This window comes from Arachis hypogaea, chromosome 3, assembly GCF_003086295.3.
Source record: "Arachis hypogaea cultivar Tifrunner chromosome 3, arahy.Tifrunner.gnm2.J5K5, whole genome shotgun sequence".
Taxonomy (NCBI): Eukaryota; Viridiplantae; Streptophyta; class Magnoliopsida; order Fabales; family Fabaceae; genus Arachis; species Arachis hypogaea.
Window position 1 is genome coordinate 29,486,050 of NC_092038.1, and position 2,308 is coordinate 29,488,357.

The 2,308-nt window shown below is 34.2% G+C and overlaps 1 protein-coding gene across 1 annotated transcript; it reads left to right on the top strand.

The window, feature by feature from the left end:
- Positions 1–300: 300 nt before the first annotated feature.
- On the top strand, positions 301–1,246 carry LOC112775649 (proteasome activator subunit 4-like). The gene is made up of 3 exons (XM_025819438.2): positions 301–530; positions 777–871; positions 960–1,246. Exons 1-3 carry the CDS (start codon positions 499–501, stop codon positions 1,244–1,246), a joined length of 414 nt encoding a protein of 137 aa, XP_025675223.1. The 5' UTR covers positions 301–498.
- Positions 1,247–2,308: the final 1,062 nt, after the last annotated feature.

Here is a 2,308-nt window from a genome sequence, read left to right on the forward strand (position 1 = left end):
TCACAAACGGTTCTTAAACAGTTGACTACGGTAATGATCAAGCATTTTGTTTAAATTGTCTTTCTGGGTGGTTATTAGTTTCATGTCTCTTATATGCTTTATTTGATTCCAGGATCTGAAGTCATTCTCTTCATTTATCATGGCTATACTCTCAAGGTATTTCCATTTTCATTGTTTCTCATTGTAGTTAGAAATTGTTGTGCTATGAGTAATTTGAGAGACTAATACGTTGCTGGTTTCTCCTTAAAGTTCTGATCATGAATCCTTGAAAGCTTAGAAAGCAATTAATGAGGTAGACTTATCCCCTTCAGATGATTGTTGACTTGTATTGTAGTTTTATTGTCTTGATATAATTTAATAGTTCCTGATTTTCAACAGCTTTTTGTAAAGTACAACATCCAATTTTCTGGAGTATCTAAAAGCTTTTTTAGGATATCAGACAAAGACAACCATACTTGTGGACTGGGATTTTCAGATTTGGTTTCTCAAGTTGGCTCCATGAGTTTTGATTCCACTGGCTTGCATTGGCGGTAAATGGCAACTCATTTGGCCTTCTTTCTTTTCATATTTGACTAGGTTTTAAAGTTGTTTCACACTCACTATAGATTGAGATGGCCTGACACATGCTTTAGGCTCTGTTTCTTCACTACTTTTGTTTTATCTTATTCATCCTTGTTTTGCTTTCCGCTTTACATCTTTTTGACTTGCATATGCTTTCTATTTTATAATTTTGCACATTCAAAGCCTTAGCTCAATAAAATACTTTTCTCTTTCAGGTATAATTTAATGGCTAACAGAGTTTTGCTCTTGCTAGCTTTGGCTTCTCGGAACCACCCAAATTCATCAACTAGACTCCTGAGTGAAACAGCTGGTTTGTATTGCTTGTTATATACTTTTGAATCCTCCTTTGTGCTATCTTTTGTGCATTGTGTTTACTATTTATGCTTTTGCTCGTATAGGCCACTTTTTGAAGAATTTAAAAAGTCAACTTCCTCAGACAAGGATACTTGCAATTTCGGCTTTGAATACACTCTTAAAGAAATCACCGTACAAGCTGTCACCTGGTGAGAAATCTGCTGTACTCGAGGATTTGCAAGGCAATGCCAAGTCATCCCTTGAAGAAGCTTTAACTCACACCTTTCAGGAAGAGGGTTTCTTCAACGAGACACTCAATAGTCTTTCTCATGTTCATATCATAAGTGATTCTGAAAGTGCTTCTAGAGGAGGTCATAGAGGTCATAAGTGATTCTGAAAGTGCTTCAGGATGTTTTTCTGCTATGAAGCTTTTTACATTTTTGAAAGAAGCAACCTTGATATATATACACCAACATCACATGTAAAATTTTGCCGGAGGCATTCGTGGTTACACTTTGAGAACGACGAATGCGGAGGAGTCACATTGAACTGGTCACATCATGTTCATATAATGTACTAGTAAGAGGTTAAGTGTATCTTCTAATGACCCTGTAAGCTAGAGGAAGTTCATTGTAAGTCTATGACTCTTCATTAAGAAATGAAGGTCTATTTCTGCAGTTTCTGCCATATATAGCGTGTAAGTGACAAATATTTCCGAATGTGGTTTATGAAACACACCCGCAAGGAATGTTGCTTCACTTCACACAATCTTTGTGTAGTTTTATGTTTTTGTTTTATTGCATTTGATCTGATAGTTTCTTTTTCTATATATTATGATAACTTAGTAGGCGGAAGTTTTAATTAAGAACTATGTGAAGATGCTTTTAATTATAGGTTATTCTGAATTTATTAGATGAACATTTTGTTTCTCTTTATTTGTAAGAAGGGAGACTATGGATAATCAACATCATTTCACTTGTGATATTGCTTCTTTAATTTGTTATAGATTAGTTATAAATAACTAAAGTTATGATCAAACAATATACAGTGGTTTCATAATCCTAGTTGTCACTTGAAATAGGTATGTAGCTCAAAAAATGGTCTAACTATGAAATATGTTCTCCATCTCACTAGACTAAAATAAATACTGATGACAGTAAAGATTAATTTTCAGAGAATGGTCAAAAAGGAAAACTCAGTCACTATTACTTAAATACTTCATACTCAAGCATTCAAACTTGGTACATTAGTACTTGCTCTATAATCCCAGACTAACCCAAAATATCCATACTTATTTCCATGTGTATTATGCATCTTGAATGTAGCAGTGGCTAACCCGAATGCATACGTTATTTGCATGATGATGCAACCTTGATTGAACATAGGACAAAAATATAACTTCTATGTAACATATAACACAACACTGATCCCAACCATAACAAATGTGGAAGTA

Excerpts from the sequence above, each read along its gene's own strand:
- LOC112775649 (XM_025819438.2), top strand. The coding sequence starts at position 499 with ATGAGTTTTGATTCCACTGGCTTGCATTGGCG. Across the intron at positions 531-776 it reads TCCACTGGCTTGCATTGGCG|GTATAATTTAATGGCTAACA; the intron begins GTAAATGGCAAC and ends TTTCTCTTTCAG. Across the intron at positions 872-959 it reads ACTCCTGAGTGAAACAGCTG|GCCACTTTTTGAAGAATTTA; the intron begins GTTTGTATTGCT and ends TTGCTCGTATAG.